At 34.8% G+C, this 18,166-nt stretch overlaps 1 protein-coding gene across 1 annotated transcript in view; it reads left to right on the forward strand.

Moving 5' to 3' along the window:
- Positions 1–10,115: 10,115 nt before the first annotated feature.
- The window catches only part of LOC149797651 (uncharacterized), a 31,450-nt gene continuing 23,399 nt past the window's right edge, over positions 10,116–18,166 (forward strand). The window contains exons 1-2 of the mRNA XM_089962556.1: positions 10,116–10,213; positions 13,538–13,653. Coding sequence (XP_089818682.1) covers positions 10,196–10,213; positions 13,538–13,653 — 134 coding nt within the window. The 5' untranslated portion in view covers positions 10,116–10,195. The remainder of the gene's footprint in view (positions 10,214–13,537; positions 13,654–18,166) is intronic.

An 18,166-nucleotide genomic window follows, 5' to 3' on the forward strand; every position in this document is an offset into this window, starting at 1 on the left:
AAAACATGAGGTACTATTGTGTGTGTAAAAATATGTTTGGATGCAGGATGTCTGAAGGTACATTGCTTTTATGCTGATTTTTGTATTAGCTTGAGGAGAACAGTTTAAAATAGAGTGGATTGTGCATATTACCTTTAATTTGTCAACTTCTCCAGACATTTTAGAAGGATGGAAGTTAATATCTTTATGTATATATATATATATATATATATATATATATATATATATATATAAGATGGTAGTTATCACTTTCCTAGATGGAGGCCCCGAGTAGCCAAGTGGTCTAAAGCATTCACTGTTCTGGATCACTGCCATCTCACCTCTGTCTGCATGGGTCTGAGTCTCAGACTTGACTAACGTGGATACGTGAGAAAGCTTGCCAGTAGTTTATCGTAGTCAGTGGTTCTTCCCAGGGTTTTCCTGGGTACTTCATCCACCAGTTATACTGGCCGCCATTCATAGCCTATCTTGTGCTGAAAATTGGCGTTAAGCACTACAACAACTACAACAACAACAATAACTTTTTTCCTCTGCTTTCCTCTTTCAATCAGATGTGAAGTACAAAATAACTGCTTTGTTACTTACTTTTAATCATGTTTGTTTATATTTACTCCTGTACTTTTGAGTGAAAAAGAGAACAGTTTAGAGTCTGAAAATCGGGTAGTATAGTTTCACTTAGAGCATCCGCCTCTCTCTTATGCTTGTTTTTAGATATAACAGTAAGCTTGTGCCTTATTATAGGCCATATCAGTTTACTGTGAACAAAAGTCTGATGCAGTCATATCATCACAATGCTGGTAATCGTTCCCATGACACAGCAATGTAATTTCAGTTGTGACTAAATTATGATGTGTACATTTAATTTGCTAATGCATTGCTGTTTTTAGTACTTCATTTTAACTCCTCCGTAATGCAAATTAAACATATGCTTTTACACATCAAGTCATGAGAATGATTACCAGCATTGTGATGGTAAGACTGCATCAGACTTTTGTTCCTTCTGATGTTAATTATCTTACATCAGAAACACAAAACAGAGGCCATCATTAAGTTTTTATTGTTTGAAACAGATGATAGTAGACCTATGGTGAGAGAATGATGGATACTGGTGAACAAACAGCATATTGATATTATGATTTCCATATATTATTCATAATAGATGCTCACTGACTGTATATCTGAGTGGAAAAGCTGTATTTATGTGATGTAATTTTTGGAAGGAATGTATACTGATAAGATAATTTTACAAAAAAAAGAATAGCTTCCCTAATTTTGTGCACTCTTACAAACACAGACATTCTCATAAATGCATATCCTGTCTATCTCTCTAATCACATAAATGCCTAGAAAAGGATTTTTTGCATAAACCTCAGCAGGCTTAAAACTTTGCAAAACAGAAATACTGATTAACTGACATTTCATCTCTATATGTGTTGGTTTGAGTCTTTGGCTCTCTCAAAGCAAAGTTTACTATATTTGAACTTTCAAAAAAGAGAACACTTCAGAGGGTATTAGTATCTAGCTACTCCAACTTGTATTAATCTGTTATAATAAAGGAGGGCATGTCTAGCCAAAAAGAGGCCACATTGCAACCCTGGTCAACATGAGAATGTGCTAACTCTTGTCATTTACTTTGTATTGGTCAGTCGTTGACCATGGGTATTTTTTCGGGTTCTTTTGGCTGCAATGTATAGCCTTTAATGTGATTTAAACCAAACCCCAAGCCTAGACTGTGCTGCTGTATGGGTATTCTACCTTCTCATAGCCATATAAACTTTCACATGTAAACATACACAAATATTAATCTGGTTATGGTTGTGTAAACATTCCAGCCGTTGACTTTCTTCAAATGTAAAAATTATATTTGTTCCATAAAAGTATTATTTCCAAATACCAATCTGAAATCCCATCCATTTCCATCCCATGGTAATTATTAATAAAGGGTCTCATGTTGCTTCAGCAGACAATTATGAAAAACGAATTGTATCTGGATTTGTGGCAAAAATTATGTTTCTGTCATATGATTGACAGTGTTGAAGCCACTTCCTATACAAAAGCCAATAGCTCAACTTACAGACTAACCACATAAGTTTTTATCCCACCTCCAATGGACTGATTTTACAGTTTAAAAAAAACAAAAACATCTGCATACCCTACCCCACAGCTTGAAAGAAACTTCTTGCTTTAATTAATATTTAAAAAAAGATATCATTATATTGATTACCCATTATATTTGTTTAAACAAATATTCTAGTTAACAATAAAATACCCTGTACCCACCCCCAATGGAAAAATTTAGTGGTTAGTTTCTGACGTGTTATTAATTAAAGACCATTTTTTAAAGACTTTATTATGTAAATAAAGGTCAGGGCCGACAAGATGGGGGAGGGAATGAAGAACACTGATTAAATATGTAGGCTAAATGATGAAATACATCAATTATCAATCTGAACGAGTATTAAAACTAACGAAGAGTTTATTCTAAGCGTTATCTCGAGATGGGGGGGGGGGGGGTGCGCAAGGTGAAAGTTCGCCTAGGGCGCTAAATATCCTTGCACCGGTACTGGTAACGGTGATGGCCCTACACCATTTGTCATGCGATCATTACTTTAGCCTTGATTATGTGCATACCAGAGTGTAACTTTGTTCCAGTTTTATCTATTATCGCTTTTGGGGAAAAACCGGAAGATCATATCAGGTACAAGACAAACAACTAACAGCTTTCCAAGTAAATTATGCAATGATACGCCGTGTGAATAGTTTTCCGTGTTCAGGTCATAAGGGTCGTATCCAGTTCCGGATTACCAAAAAAAATAAAATAATAGGCAGAGTAGGCACCGGCCTATGGGCCCCACGCGTTGTTAGTGAGCTCGCAACAACGTTTGTTTAATAATATTTAATATTTTTTGTTTAATAACATAAAATGTTAATTGTTTAATAACATTAATAATTGTTAATATTTGTTTTGTGTAATAAAATTGGTTTATTAAAATTGTTGGTTGGTAAAACTTAAAAACGAATAAGGAGATAATTTGCGAGGTGGATGGGTGGGGGCCAAGATTTCGACTGCGTAACGGCCTCCACAGCGTTTAATGGGTGTTACGAAACACACAAATCCACACAAATCCACACCAAATCCACCCAAAATCCACACCCTAGTGCAATCTTTCGACTTTAATCTCCACTCAGTTAATAAATAAATGACAAATCGCTCCATCGCATCACTTCATCGCTCCATCGCCCGGCCAAATACTACAAGATGTAGCGATTGTCCCTAAAAGGATTCCATATAAATGACCTATAAAATATATAATAATGACCAAGAACAAATGTTGCAAATATTTTATTGTAATACAGAAAATGTTATATTGATTCAGTATTATGATGGTGAAAAAGAATAATCTGAAAGTACATTTCTTTGGTCATTTATAATATTTTTTAGTCCGTTCTGATGCTGTCCGTTTCCGCTGGCCTGGCTTTTTCCCAACATTTTCGGAAGCCTTGGGACACTTAAAATCTATGTTGCTGGCACTGATATATCTGGATTTTGTTGTTGTTGGTGGTTTTGCCAGCATGAATTTGTGTATATGCCTGTCTTTCTCCATTTGTGGCATACCATGCCATATTAGTTGTGGAATAACATGCTTTTCCATTGAAGGTGCTAGACGCCAGTCTCCTTTGCTATAAACAGCACATCTGAGAAACAGAATTTGGTTTTTCATAATAGTTCCGATCTCTTCAATAAGTTCTGGGAATTTGTTTCTGTCCCAATTAACTGCTGCCTTTAACTTATGGTTCATGGACTCGCTGTTATTATTAGTCCATGGTGCACTGATTACTCCTTCGCGTAATGGGCGGAAAACATAAGTGTTTATTTTGCCCAACAGGAATCTTTGCCAATATGATTTAAAAACTGAAAATTGTTTTAAATAGGGTTCCAAATTCTGACATCTTGATTCAAACTCCGTATCATCTGAGGCAAAAATTACTCCATCATTTTTTCCAAAAATGATTTGGAGTATTCTTTTACGGGCCAGTAGACATGCCCCATTTTCTTGAAGATGTCGTTGGACATTGTCATAAATGTGTTTGGTACATAACAAAAAATTTGCATGCGAGAATTAGGCTTTCAGGGCGTTTGTCATGCTCTTTTCTTCATCACTTCCAATGGTTAATCGCGCTTTGTGTCCAAATCGATCGCTTATGTGTGAGAAAAATTTCCCGTAAGTTTCCTCTTCGGCATCAAAATTTATCATGCACGGCCCAAACATTACCGGAAAATCGTTTGTTCTATTGCTTATCACACATCGGTTTTTGTAGGAAAAGACTGTGACATAGAAATTTCCCAAGTTGAAAGTTTTATCAACACCTAGAACACTCCCGTCATCACCTCCACAGTTTCTGATCGTATCATCCATCTGTTGATTGCTATAAACAATGACAACCGGTATTTTGTGTTTAGTCAAAATTATTTCTTGGATGACTGGATTAGTGTGAAGCTCACTTAAAACACTAACCACATCATCAGCTATATTTATTCTGGAGTTGATATTTTCTTCACGTTTTCGTTTGCGGTCTCTGAATTTCTTGTCGTTTATTTGTTTCATCGATTTCGGAGCAGTGAAACTGTTGTCTTCCATAAGTTTTGTGAGAACGCTGCTGACGTTCTCATGTTTTGCCATTTCAGCTGCTCTCTGAATAATTTTTGGGTCTGTCCTTACATGTGGCTCCGATTTCTTAAAATTTCCGTGCTTTTTAAAGATGGTTGGCATTTTGCCGTAGTATTCCACAATGGCCAGCATTTTTTTTTTCTCTACAGGAAAAGAATCGGGCAGTCCAGCAATTGTTGTTACGCGTTTTTTTGAATGATTTGTCTTCCATCAATTTAGTATAATATCTATGCAGTGTTAAAACACTCGATGGCTGAGGAAATATTGGTTCATATGTGATTTCTCCATTGACCATTTCCTTGACACAGTACTGTTCCTTTTTCATATACACTGTACGTACTTTGTCAACAGAATCGGTGACAACAAAAGTCTGATTAACGCTTGTAGCACTTCTCCAATCCCAAACACCGCAGTGATCAGGGAAGTTTTTGGCACCATTGTCGTCATCAGATGCTTCAATGACAGTGTATACGTCGCTTTTTATTCCTTGTGGGATGCTTTTTTCTCCTGTTTCAGTAGACATGATAACTTTCAGTAATTTATCGTTGGTCATGAACTTTCCAGGGCTGCTAGCTGGCATCATTGCTTGAAATGGAGCTGACTTACGGTGAATATTGACGTCTGACACTTCAGATACGGTACAAGGATATAGTGATCCCCTAGATTCGTCGGCGGTTTCCGCTTCCATACTGAAACTGTCATCTTCATACTCATCGGTTTGTAAAATGTTAGTTAAATCATGTAAACTTGCACTGCGTTTCTGCGAATCAGGAGTTAATAAATTATCAACCTCGCTGTTCTCATATTCTTCATATCTATGGTCCATATCATCCTTATTATGTGTCAAAGGTTTTTTTTACTTACATTTCAAATTGACTACAGGGACAAAGTGGTTTACTGCATACCAAGATCCTTGCTTTGGGAGTTGCCCTTGAGCATACTAGAGAATACTGGTTGTTGAATGTCCTGCTGGTACGTCTGCAGACGGTTCGAAAGTCGTGTTCAGAGAAGTGTGTGCCAAGTCGTTCACGCCATTGACTGAAGGGTACAAAATCCGCACCGGACGCTGGATAATATCACGTAGAGCCAAAATTGTCCATGCAGATGAGAAACCGCCAATTGTAGCACAGTCAATACAGGTAGCTTCAAAAGATGGTGATAAACAGTGTATGCGCTTCCTTTGGGGATAATTCATGTACGATGTTGAAGCTCGTACCATGCGGAGACAGGTATGATACCGTAACTGTACTGATTTGCTTTCGTCTCCATACAGGAGAAGGGACACTGCATTGAATAGGCAGTCGCCGTTACCAGTTGTGATTATTGGGTCACCACTGACTTCATCAAAATATTTAATCATCACTTCCTTCGCAATGGCATCCACTCTGACGGGAGGGAAAACAACATCCTTGTCACATACTGGTTTGAACTCGATTTTAAAAAGGGTCTCACGTTGGACTGCTGTTGTTAACTTCGCCATGACCTTCATATCGACTGCCTGTAATCAAGAGATTTATTTGTCAGAGAGCGTGCACAAGTGATACAATTACATTACCTATTTTGGGGGGCACCAGACAAATGACCCCCCCCCCTCCAATTTTTATATACTAAGGATTTATAGCCGGATAAGGGTCCACATTTTTATTTATTTTGTGAATGTTTCCCCTTATACGGCATATGTCATTCTCCTTTATTTTAATAAAAAGTACTACAAAATTCTCGAAATATTTTTGTTTTTTGTTTTTGTTTTTTTGATATATTAGTTATGGGTTAGTAGACATCTACTCTATTTGTGTGTATTGTTTTTGTTTTGTTTGTCCATTTTCCTCCGTGTGGGTTTTTCTGCTACTCTTCCGCAGGCCTGGCCACTTCGCGTAGCGCCATGTGATTTAGCCCTGCGTCGTCTATGCTGCTTACTTCACCCACACGGTGGTTCCCTGTGTTCCCTTCGTCTGTATTAATTTTGTTTGAAAATAATAAGTAGAAAAAAAAGAATAAAGGAGGGGGAAAAAATGAAATATATGTTTTATATACATATATATTCATACCTATACATACATACATACATATATACCTATATATATACGTACATATATATACGTATATATACATATATACATATACACATACATACACATACAATAATATGCATTATACATATTAAATTAATTTAAATTTAGAATTAAATTTTGAGTAAGTTATTTAAATCAAATTTAAGTTTATTTCAAGTTTTAAGTTTTAGATTTTTCAAGTTTATTTTGGATGTTTGAAAATTGTTATGTACGATCATTTGCTTATTCATATAACTTGGCCACATTGCATCATTGTATCTATAATAAAATTTACGATTTTTAAAATTACTTTATTATCACAGTCAGTGTCTAGATATAAAATATTGTTTTTGTTATATTTATGTTTTTTTTTTTATAAATATCCATAATTAAACTAATCCTACTCATTTTTGTTAATTCACATTGGGCTATCGTATTTAGTTTTGAAAAAAAAATCTTTTTTGCATAATGGGCATTTAGGTAATTGTATGAGCATACGACGTTTTCTTGCTTCTTCGCCTGTACATTACCTATAGCCGTTGAAGATACATAGATTTGATCAATCCGTGGTGTTGAACGGTCGAGTGTGACCATAATCCGATTACAATTACGTAACAGATTTGAATGCGATGACAATTGACTTAATTAATTGCTGCTACAATTCTTGTTTATTTATCAAAGGAATTTACTATATGCATATCATCGCACGCGTCTTTAACATCGACAATTTTTCTACTGTTTGACATTTGGCTGGCATAACATTACTAGACTTTATTAGCCAATAATATATTACAATTAATAATAATAAGATTACAAATTGAGGTTGACAGTAACTTAATACAACGGTGAGTGGAAATAGACATTGACACGTGGACCATATCAAACTCTAATAATTAAATCATTTTAAAACAGTTTTCACACAAAAAGTGCAATACACTATATACACATGAATGCATTCTTGTCCCATCAGATGTGAAGGCTGTAACTTACATCATGTTATGAAATTCACCTGGTGCGACATGGTGCGATAGATTTGCAATGTAGTGTGATCCGGTTGTATCATACTTATAGCACACATTTATGTTGCTTTAAAAAAATATAAATATTAGACACATTAAATTATGTAAATTTGGGCATAGGCTGCATTTGTCCGAGATTTGTTGACATTTTCTATGATACCAGTTCTTACACAATGAACATTTAACACAGTCATTTGAACATCTTGATTTGCATCCACCACATGGAAACCTGGCTACGCGTTTCTTACTGAAATCTGCCATGATTCACTTTAAAAATCACAATTGAAAAAAAGAAATGTGCAGTATTTAAGCTTTGTTTCAAAATGAGAGACGAGCTCACAAAACATTAAGATTATATACTATGTATTTAGTTGCTTGTAATTAACAGTAATGTTTTGTTTAGAATGTCATTTAGTCTTATAATGATGAATAATACAAAAACTGAAACTTACACAAATTCCAAAGAAAACACGCTGGCAATTGTCAGTACTCATTATGCAATGAAAAACAAGTCGAGGCTTGTTTCAGCTGGTTGATTGTGAACTAATATGATGTTTAAATTAATTGAGTAACTGAGAACTTGCCGCTTGACCAACTTATTCAGCAGGTTCTTTCATTGGTTTCTTTTTCGTAATCGTCAACAAGAAGCAATTTACCTGTTATTATTCACATTTTCTAACTCTTATAATTAACACCTGGCCTCGATTGCCCAAAGGTCGAGTTATCTTTCTGCTATTCAACTCGCACCAAAAGTTCATAATCCTATAATTGCTAAAAAAAAAAAAACCATTAAAATTGTAGTATAATTAGCACGTATGTAATATTGCAGTTTTGTTTCTTTTTACATTCTGTTTATTAGATAACATTAGGGTTTTATTGGTTTTTGATCAGTACAATGTGTCTCTGTCTATTTGCCTGTCTGTATGTCTGTCTATCTGTCTGTCTCTTTCTCTCTCTCTCACATACACACACACACACTCCTACATAATTAACTTGATTTGTTATTACATTGATTCATTATTAAGATGGTGAAAAAGAATAATCTGTAAGTAAATTTCTTTCTCCAATTGGTCATTTATAATATTTTTTAGTCCGTTCGGATGCTGGCCGTTTCCGCTGGCCTGACTTTTTTCCAACATTTTCGGAATCCTTGAGACACTTAAAGTCTAGGCTGCTGGCACTGATATATCTGGATATTGTTGCTGATTTTGCCCAACAGGAATCTTTGCCAATATGATTTGAAAACTGGAAATTGTTTTAAATAGGGTTCCAAATTCTGACATTTTGAATCAAATTCCGTATCATCTGAGGCAAATATTATTCCATTTTTTCTAAAATGATTTGGATTATTGTTTTACGGACCAGTACACATGCTCCGTTTTCTTGAAGATTTCGTCGTACATTGTTATGAATGTGTTTGATACATAACAAAAAATTTGCTTTTCTCTTCGTACTTTTCAAAAAGTTTTTGAAATTTTAATATCCAATGGTTTTTTTTCTTTCTCCAATTTACACGACCTATAGCCGTTGAAGATACATAGATTATATCAATCCGTGTTGTTGAAAGGTTGAGCGTGACCTTAGAATAGATATTTTGTTGAACATGTGGCTCTGATTTTGTATAGAAATAGAACAGTGAAGAATTAAAGCATATAATTAAAACTATACAACATTATATAATATGTGTATGTATCTTATTAAGTACGTCTTCATGCCTGCCTATACGAACGTCTTCCATACTGGCAAACAAGTCATATCAATCTTAAACAACCACCGAATTTGACAAATATGATACCAATTTATAGGTTTCTCGTCAGTCTAAATAGACCTAACCCAATAGAACTGTGTAAAACTGCACAATAAAAAAATAATTCTATTTGTGGAAAAAGATTTGTTTTAATTTTTTTTTAAAATGGGGGGAGGGGAGGTACCGTTGCAATTTAGAGATGAGACGACAGACAAAATGCGATTTGGTGTGGATTTGGGTGTTTCGTAACACCGGCGTTTAATCGGGCACTGCTGGTATCGTTGCTTTCAATTGACCTGCCATACTTGTACTATATAATAACTACTAGCCATATTGTATAAGGTACACAGTGACCCACACGGTGGCCGTGCAAATAGTCTTTTCAGACGAGAGCACAAGGCGGCCGTGCGAATAGCCTGTCTACTTTCTTTTCTTTTTTTAAGTAGATAGGACCAGCAATTTTAGGTATAAAAAATCGTCTTCAGTTTTCACAAGTACAGATATCCAAAGAAAGTTCAGCCACAGTACATTAAATTAATAAAGGTCATTGCAAACATTTGTTCCGTGTTTCAAAGGCAAGCAATTTCACATTGGTCTTGACTCGCACAGAATTAGGTTATGACAGTGGAACTCTCCTTTATGTTTTGTCCTATTTTAAATTAAGGGGAGATAACAAGAATAAAACTCTTCTATAATTTCCTGGATGAGATGGCGACTTTCGCACAGGTATTGCGTTGTTTACCAGTTAAAAGAAATATTATTGTCTTAACATGTATTGAACATTTATTTCTTAGCAGTAAGTAATCACTTAACTAGATGCACCAAAGTCGTAAATTTATTTCTTCATTTTCAAGATTTCCGTCATAGTAGTACAAAGGGACTTTAATGTTACAGAATATGTAATACTCATCTTTCAGAATCATAAATCCGTAATAATAGGTTATCATGATGACCTCTTTGGCCCTGACCACTCAGATGACCAAAGTGGTTATAGCATCCGCCTGGGATGCGGGAGATCGTGGGTTCAAACCTCAGTAGAGTTATACCGAAGACTTACGTAAATGATATTAGAAGCTGCCTAGTCCTACCACAGGGGCTCGTTACAAAGAAAATCGAGGGATGGGGGTTCTAACCTGTAATAAGTGTTATATTATTACAGGTTAGAACCCCCATCCCTCGATTTTCTTTGTAACGAGCCCCTGTGAGTCATACAGTGTAAGACATAGCACATGTTTTTGTTTTAGTGCAACATAAATATCAGCGTCAAGGTCTTACATGTAGGACTAGAAGCTGTCTCGCTTATAGTAGAAGTTGCACAGGTCATGTGCACATTCAACACCGACTATTTCAGTCATGGATGACAATTTTCAGAATTTAATTCTACATACCATTATGTGGCAAATATTCGCTTCATTTGGATTCTTATAGATCCACATTACTTTGGAATGTCATTTATTTATAATACAAGTCGCATGGGTCATATGTGCATTTACACATTTTAAATTAAATGTGAATTGTTCTCTTAAAATCTAACACTAATTTTCTTTAACCATGGTCTATTCAGTCCTGATTATTGAATGCTCTGCACTTTAACTGTCATCAAGAAACTTCCAGACAAACATTATCTATCACTATGGACTTTTACAATGTTGGCCATGTACTAAACTTGTGTTAAAATAAGAGTGCGTTGAGTGGAATCGTCACAATCAAGGGCAGTACAGATTTGTTTATCAGTATGTGTAGCTTTCATTGTGACATCACAGCATATGACATTCAATCCAGATTGTACTGGATCACACCTTTAGCTAATTTCATCAAAAAATGTCAACATACTTTTAACATTTATTTTGCCATATGCACCTCTCAGGGCATCTAAATAATGACCTTCCAATGGAATATGGATGTATATAAAATCCAAATGTAGCGAATACTTGCCACTTAAAGGTAGGTAGAATCAAATTATAAAACATGACAGCCATTACTGAAATAGTCGGTGTTGAATGCCTTCATGACCCGTGTGGCTTGTACTATAGACACATAAAAAAGTGCCTATGGCGAACTCAGTGTTAAAATTAAAATAATCAGGATTGAATAGACTTTGTTTAAAGAAAATGAGTGTTAAATTTTAAAAGAGCAATTTTTATTTACTTTAAAATGTGTGTGTGTGATTATGATTTTTAACGTAGCTTTTAAAAAAATTAAGTCATATCGCTATGATGTCTGCAGTGTTGCAGTTTATAGTGATGTCTACCACTGATGCATCATGCCGCAGACATTATCATGACACCAGGCTGACCAATCCTAACACTAACCTCTTAATGCTGAGTGCCTAGTGAGGCAGCTGTTAGTACCATTTTTGTAAGTCATTGATATGACTCGGTTGGGGATCAAACCCACGACCTCCCACTTCCGAGGCAGATGCTCTAACCACTAGGCTACCAGAATGGTCTTAAAATGAGTATTTGCGCATGCATGACCCATGTGACTTTTACTATATCACTCTGCATTAAGAGGTTAGTGTAAAAACAAGTTGGCCTGGCATCAGGATAGTATGACTGCTTGAAACATAACGCTACATGTCTGCTGCATGATGTTTGTCATTTTGATAAGAAAACAGAGCATAGACCCATCAGTCTTCCACACCATCACCAAGCGAGGTACTCAGTACAAACTGGGTTATGACTGCTCTGGTGGCCTAGTGGTAGAGCATCTGTCTTGGATGCGGGAGGTCGAGGGTTTTTAAAATGGTGCTAACAGCTGCCTCGCTTAAAGCTCAGCATTAAGAGGTTAATGTTAGGACTGGTCGGCCTAGTGTTAGGATAATGTGACTAGGCGGTACATGATGTTACATTTCTTCTGCATGAAGCCCTAGTGCTAAACATCACTTCAGACTGTCACACTGCAGACATCATAGCAGATCGACTGAAAAATTATTAAAGCTTTGTTAAAAATCTAAATCGCACACACAAACATATACTGTAGTCTGAATGTACCTCCGTTTGTTTGTACCCCCTGCTGATTTCAATAACGAAAATCTCTAATCTGATAAAACGTTGACAAAACTTAGAAATTATAAATCACTAACTTGACTGTGACCAGACACTAGGATCATCTGCGCCTTTCATGCTTAATGGACTTTCCATACCATCACAGTGTCATTGCATACACTCTGGGTGAGTCTCTCTTCCTCAGACAGAATTGAGATGTAGCTGATCTTATGGTCTTTTACACAGAAAACTTCCACTTGGAATTAAATGCGCAGATGATAACAGTATTAGGCACCCCCACGGCATAATCCAATTTGAAATTATAAAATAATAAATGAACTAAGTTCTGTGCATATTTTTTCTTATTTGTGCATTTCATTTTTAAAATCAGTATTGGGTACACACAAATGGGGAGGTATATTCAGACTCTAGAAACAACCAAAATTCACTCAAAAACAGAAATACGCACAGAAATGCACATTTTTTATACCATAAACATCATGAAGATCAATGTATTATAATTGATATGTATTTGAATAATGATAAAAGAAGCAATATAAAATTTGATTTTAATGATTTTTTTTATAGGAATTATTTACATTTTTTTGTTTATAGCTCAATGTTTGTAATGCAGTCGCTCAGTCATAATTGATTGGACAGATATTACCTCATTTTATGTGTCTGTTACATCTTTATTTACTTTAAAACACATAAGTATATTATATTTTCACTGAAAATATGTAAATACACATTCTGGATTCTCACAATCATAATCTTACTCTTATATTTCTGACCGATCTGAGATTTGTCATACCATTCGAGTCAAGTAAAATTGAGTATGATATAGTGACCTTACTACGAGAAATTGGTAAAAGGTAAATCGTATCAAACTTGCTTAAATTAAAATTTATTTTACTTATTAAAACAATCACAAATCATAATATTGGGCGGTACACCAATATAAACACCCAAAAGATGTATATAATTGTGTACTTCAGTGCATTTCGGTGTTTATATATATTCTCAAGCTTAAATTGTTAACTAAAAGATCCTTTTTTTTTAGAATGGGATAGATGATGGTGTCTCAGATTCATTGATTGTATGCTTAGATTTGCTTCAGAAGAATTGCAGCCATGAACAGTATGTGACCGCTCTTTCCACACTTCTGAAACTTTGCAGGTAAATTTCTTTGTATGTGGAAACTTTCTGTAAAAGCTAGACATAATATTTTTACAGGTTTATTTTCAAAAAATGGGTATCAAAACCCATTTATCCGGACTTCTGCCAAGATATACCTTCCAATATGATTAGTCTGTGATTTAATATTGGCCAATTACAGTATTTTTATAGTTTTTCTTTCCAACTGATTCTTAGTGTATCATAAATCAAAGTAAACCATATGTTTTGTCCCTTCGTTTTCATGAAAAGATTTTTTTTGTGTTAAATGTTGACAAAGTTTGGTATTCAAGTAGATTATTGTTAAAGTTTGAACCTTTAATTGTTTGCACATGTGAAAAAATACTGATAAAAAGGTGTATGCAACATTAAAGACAGTACTAAGTAGTGCTCTGCTCCATTACAATGTGCTTTGCTATAATGCAATTCCAGATAAAACAGTAACACTATGGACCCACAACCAAAATTATAATAATTGCTTAAAAATAATAAAAATATTTAATCAGCATCTATCAGCTGAAACTTCAGATAAAAATGACTACTCATATTTCTAAATAGTCGCATACCCTAAAGTTGACTCATTTTTGGTGCATGGAAATTCCAAGGTGTAGTTTTTTATGACTAATGTTTGATTTGGGACAGGGCGTCAATCTTAATTACCCTTGGTTCATCTTTCATATAACAGTACTGAAGAAAAAAATACTTTTTTAGACACAAGCCTTGGGCTAATAACTTTAAACAAATCAAAATCCCTGATTCAAATTCCATAAACTCTGATTCCAGTTTCCATGATCCCAAAATTGCCACTTTTTTACTATTATACATCACATAATGTTTCAATTGCTTCACTTTAGATGTTTAAAGATAAAATCATACTAAATTGACATGTTTGTTCAGGTCTCAAAATATTTCACATAAAGCAATGATTTCCTCCAGGTCCTGAGGTCAGCCATTGTCTAATTGTGCTGCCAGTGCCCTCCTTACTCACTGGATAAACAGTGTTTTTATTAGTTAGCATCTTGTGTTTCTTGCTTTACACAGTTTCTCTGTACACTTTTGGTGTTGTTCATAGGTGTTAATGTTTAATCAGTGTTGCATTACACTAGTGTAAGCAATAGCAAGGGATAGGTCAGTTATTATTCATTATCAACTTCAACTTGAAACATCTCGAACAACATAATAAGGAATTAAATAAGACCATTTAAAAAACATCAAAATAAAAAAGTGTTTTTACAAAAACATTTTTTATATAATAATAATAAAATTAATAATGAGGAATTTGTATAGCGCCTAATCTTTAGAAGCTCTAAGCGCTTGACAACATTAGACACCACTTATAAGATAAAAAGCATATAATATTATTACAAAAACAAACACCATGAAATTAGAAAATCATTAAAAAATAAAAAATATATGGTCTTTCCTTTTTATCTCAACTGTGCCAAAGGACAGCTGATTTGCATCAAAGACTCAAAATTCCTTCATGACTGCATTTAATCCCTTTATTGCTTATAATACCTAAAAATAAATCATGCATTTGACCTAAACTCTCCAGATTACAACAATAAAGTAATCAAACAACAGCTTGTTGTGTATACTTGCTAGCCTTATCCTGCTACTGGGCTATGCAACATTGCACTGGTTGCAATGATTGCTGTAACATTATTTACCCACTAGACTGTTCTGGCTGGTTTCTGTGCTGCACATAAGTATTCAGAATGGTATTTTGTCCTACCTCTAGTAGAATCACATAGATGTTAGAGTCAGGTGAGCAATAATTATAGATAACCCAGGCTATCTGTTCCACATTCATTATACTTCTCTTTTCATGAGACAGGAATTAAAATACAGTGAAATAAATTCAATAGCAATGATAAAACAAAATTTGCCCATTTAATTAGGTCCTTGACAAAACCCGTGTTGCAGGAGGGGAAGCGGCATACAAATGGGCTTGATAGTGATGGGCCATAATAAAATTCTTTTAGAGAATTTTTTCCATGTCAGAACCTGAAAGGAAATGTTCCTCAATAAATTCAGTTGCTGATGCTGAAGATTACATTAAACCTTTCACTCTCAGGAAACAATAAGATACTTCATCGAGCCTGTGACACTTTAACAGCACCAGTTGATAAATCAGCTTTAGAAACAATTACATAATACAGCTCTCAATACACTACTTGACATTTTCAGTCTTGGTGAGAAGCAGAAGTGATAGCAATACCAAAATCTGGCAAAGACCACATTGCTGACCATTCCAGCTAGTGTCTCATGTCACTAACAAGCTGTATTTGTCTAACCATGGACAAATTTGGTATCTTAATTATAAGAAATCAACATCTGATTCAGGTGATAGAGACAATATTGCCAGACTTAGAGCATTTATTGGAGAAACTTTAATGAAAAAGGTACATATAGTTACCATCTTTTATCAGCTTGGAAGAAGCTTACAACACCACATGGAAGTACAGACTTACAAAATAGTTGCATTCCCAAGGTCGGTCATGTAACAGAATTTGAGTTTCACTGCCTTTAATTTTCATTGAAAAATATGTAATTCATTTAACTTTAATCCCATTCATTTTAGTCATTGGCAGATCCTGTTTTTTGTTTTAGACAAATTAAATTTACAAAAACTTAATATGAAATCAAACTCGCATTGTCACATAAGTCAAAATCACGTAAGTCAGTGGAAACCTATATGGCATAGTGAATTATCTATTCATCCTAGGTCTAATGGGCCTTGTACCTAACGTTATCATAAGACTTTTGAAAGAAATTTCATAGTTAAGATAGGCCCCACACTTTCTGAAAGCTGTCCACTGGATATAGGTGTACATCATGGCAATATATTATCAATCACCCTATTCAGCATCAGAATTAACAGCATAGTGAAATGCCTTGAGCCAGGAACTAAATGCTCATTATATTTTGGTGTCTTTTTGATCAGTTATAGATTAATGGTATGCATACTATTGAATGTCAACTATGTACTGATAAACTTGGAGTCAAGAAATTGTCAGAAGCAAACAGATTAAATTTTTTAAAAATCCAGAACTGTTTGTTGTTACTTTTGTCATTTCCATTAAATTCAGAATGTTTAAGAACTTGATCTTTATGGTTGTCTTATTCCTTATGTGAAAGGGATCAACATTTTTAGGGCTTGCTTTTGACTAGAGAATAACTTTCCTTTCACATGCTGGATACTGTGTGACAAGTGTTTGAAAGCCCTAGAGTTAATAGGAATCATGGTGAGAAGCACATCAGAAAGTCTTGCTTCGGTTATATCAGTCATTGGTAAGATCTAAACTAGACTATAGCTCAGTTGTATAAGGATCATCTTGTACATCTTTCCTGCAGATGTGTGATCTGATAATCAGTCAGGGACTTGGACTTGCCTAAGTGTATTTATAACTTCCCCTTTAGAATGCCTCTATGATGAGGCAAATGTACCATCACCTTATCTCAGATAAACAAAACTAGCTTTTCTGTATACTCGCAAACTCTCTTCTAATCCTGCATACGATGTTGTCTTTAGGTCTAAATACTAGATCTTGTACACTCAGAATCCAAATTTCATTCCACCTCGTTCCATGCAAATTCATCTTTATTTAGAAACGGCAAAAATAGATGTAGCAAATACTGCAAAATTGTATGTTCCGAAATAACTGCCTTGGCTATCAACCCCACCTGTCATCCCAATTATATTTGATCTTTGCTAATTTGAAAAGTTTTTTCAACAAATCTACTTATTTTACAGAGTAAATTCAATCAAATCAGAGTCTTTTATCATAGCTATGTGTTTCTGCATGCAGCCAGTTTGAAAAATTGTGATAGTGTTAGCACCATCTTAAGGCGGATACTGGATAAAGCCTTGTTTTTTACTACAGAAGTACAGTATTGCCATATTCAGATCTTTGAACTGCTTAGAAAACCTTCCAAAAATCAAATTTCATCATCTTGTAATCAGGAAAAAATATTCTGTACTACTAACTGCCTAGTTATACTAGTTTTAAGAGTGATGAGTGGCCCAAAGCTGCCTGCAGTCACTTCATTCCAATTGGAAGATTCTGTACACTGTCCTCAAATATTTTATTCACACTTATCAAAGTCTTTGGAAATGAACCCTTTATAAACAAGCTTGAGAACATCAAACCCACTTTTGTAGAGTAGCATCCCTTGGTATAGAACAAATCACAAAGATTTAATGGTATTCTGCAGAATATGTATCGGACATACATACTTGACTTGTGCTTTTTTCCAGAATGGGGAAACTCGACGAGAGTGCATACTCTGCCAGTGTCCACTGACAGGGTAGATATTCTTGTCAAATGTGTTGACTTCTGTGCACCAGTACCGTGTGAAACATATTATGCTGAAGTGAACTCTGTGAAAAAACTTAACAATGCTGAGCCACTGTAGAAAATCTTTGACTTAATCAGAGAATGCAGATTATATAGCAAATTTTGTGTTTTAAGAATTTTACATGTTTTACATTTATCTTCTATTTTATACTCCT

The sequence above is a fragment of the Sinohyriopsis cumingii genome, chromosome 6 (assembly GCF_028554795.1).
Source record: "Sinohyriopsis cumingii isolate HCF-2022 chromosome 6, ASM2855479v2, whole genome shotgun sequence".
NCBI lineage: Eukaryota > Metazoa > Mollusca > Bivalvia > Unionida > Unionidae > Sinohyriopsis > Sinohyriopsis cumingii.